We start from the raw sequence: 1,723 nt of genomic DNA, 5'->3' as shown, positions 1-1,723 counted from the left end.
AAGTCATTGACTAATAACTTGTCCACTTCCTGTTTTAGTGCCCCTTGTCTCTCGGAATCCAAGGGTCTCCTTTTCTGCCTCTTTGTTGGGTAGTTTGGATTAACATTTAAATGATGGCAGATAATGTTAGGGTCGATCCCTATCATATCCCCATGGCTCCAGGCAAATTGATCCTGGTTCGCCTTTAAGAAACATATTAGCTACTATTTTAGCTGCTCTTCCAAGTTCTTCCCAATATAAACACAGTTTGTGGGATTTCCTGGGTCGAGAATAACTTCTTCCCATTCCTCAATTGGTTTTAAAAAGTTTCTTTCATCTTCAAACCGGGGGTCAAGATCCCCGTCCTTCTTTTTATTTTCTTCTGCCAAGATTGCCATTAACTGATGATCAACTTTCCTATGTAGCAACTCTATGCGATAGCAATCGCGAGCCAGCATCTAGTCGCCCCACACCACTCCCACACCCTCTGATGTTTGGAACTTCAAGGATACGTGCTTGATTGAACTAACTGCCCCTAGTCCGATCAATGCTGGATGACCCAACAATACGTTGTAAGCGAGTGGCAGGTCGACAACTAGGATGTCTTGCATAATAGTGGCGGATAGGGGTGCCTTGCCCAAGGTTAGTGCGAGCATGATTATGCCAAGACTAGCAATGCTGTCTCCAGTGAAGCTGCAAAGATTTACCATACAAGGCCTGAATTTGGCTTTTTTGAGCCCCATCTTCCTCAGCATTTCCTTATAAAGGATGTTTATTGAGCTTCTGTTGTCTATTAACACCTTCTTTATCCTTTTATTGGCGAGTTGAATGGTAATCACCAATGGATCGACGTTAGGATATCTCACATTTTTCTTGTCTTCCTCCGTGAATATGATTGGAGGTTCTTCAGTTTTCACCTTCTTTGAAGGTTTCGGGGTGAAGGCCAACTGCTCATTCTTTATCTCTTTCACATATCTCTTTTGGGCATTATTGCTCTCCCCTGTGATATGTGGCCCTCCTGAAATAACCAAGATGTCCTCTCCTTCAACAAGAAGATGTTGTAACCCCTGGTTGTTTAGGTTATTGGGTAGATTGGGTTGGTTGTGTCCATGGCCCTGTCTCTTCACGTACTATTTAAAGTGGCCTCGAGTGATGAGACTTTCTATCTCATCCTTCAGCTGGCAACATTCGTCGGTCGTGTGCCCAATATCCTTATGGAATTTACAATACCTGTTAGGATCTTGTTTATTCCTCGCATGCTTCATGGGCTGGGACTTATCGAAGGCAACCTTTTGCTCATGCGCGAGGTAAATATTCTCCCGAGTTTGATTAAGCTCGGTATAAATAGTATATACTGGCACGTGCTTATCGTGCTTCTTCTGTTTCTTTTTATCCTTTGACGGTTCCTTAGAACTGTCCTTTCTCTTCGAGCTAGAAGCCCTCAAGTTATCAATTCTCGTTGAGACAGTACTTGTCAAAACGTTGTTGGGTTTGCCTCTCGAGCCTGTTTTCAACAAATTCATTTCCTTTCGGGCATCTTCTTTTCGAACAAATACCTGAGCCCTTTCGTTGAACTAAGTGATGTTTCTTACTGGACGACCCTGAAGGTCGTCCCATAGCTCGCCCCCAGCAGTTGATGGATCAGTAGAGATTCTCGCCTGAAGGGCTGTAAGTTGTGTACTATCATCCAAATTTCTTACCCTAGCAGCAGCCATGCTAAAATGACTTAAGTATGCCTTAAGTG

The 1,723-nt window shown here is 43.5% G+C and overlaps 1 protein-coding gene across 1 annotated transcript; it reads right to left on the bottom strand.

Moving 5' to 3' along the window:
• Nucleotides 1–437: 437 nt before the first annotated feature.
• Nucleotides 438–1,502, bottom strand: LOC115713166 (uncharacterized). Its single transcript, XM_061113672.1, has 2 exons — nucleotides 1,139–1,502; nucleotides 438–1,021 (listed from the first exon to the last, which is right to left on the bottom strand). Exons 1-2 carry the CDS (start codon nucleotides 1,500–1,502, stop codon nucleotides 438–440), a joined length of 948 nt encoding a protein of 315 aa, XP_060969655.1.
• Nucleotides 1,503–1,723: the final 221 nt, after the last annotated feature.

This window comes from Cannabis sativa, chromosome 4, assembly GCF_029168945.1.
Source record: "Cannabis sativa cultivar Pink pepper isolate KNU-18-1 chromosome 4, ASM2916894v1, whole genome shotgun sequence".
NCBI lineage: Eukaryota > Viridiplantae > Streptophyta > Magnoliopsida > Rosales > Cannabaceae > Cannabis > Cannabis sativa.
The sequence above is the reverse complement of the archived record's forward strand: the minus strand, read 5'-3'. Positions and strand labels throughout refer to the sequence as shown.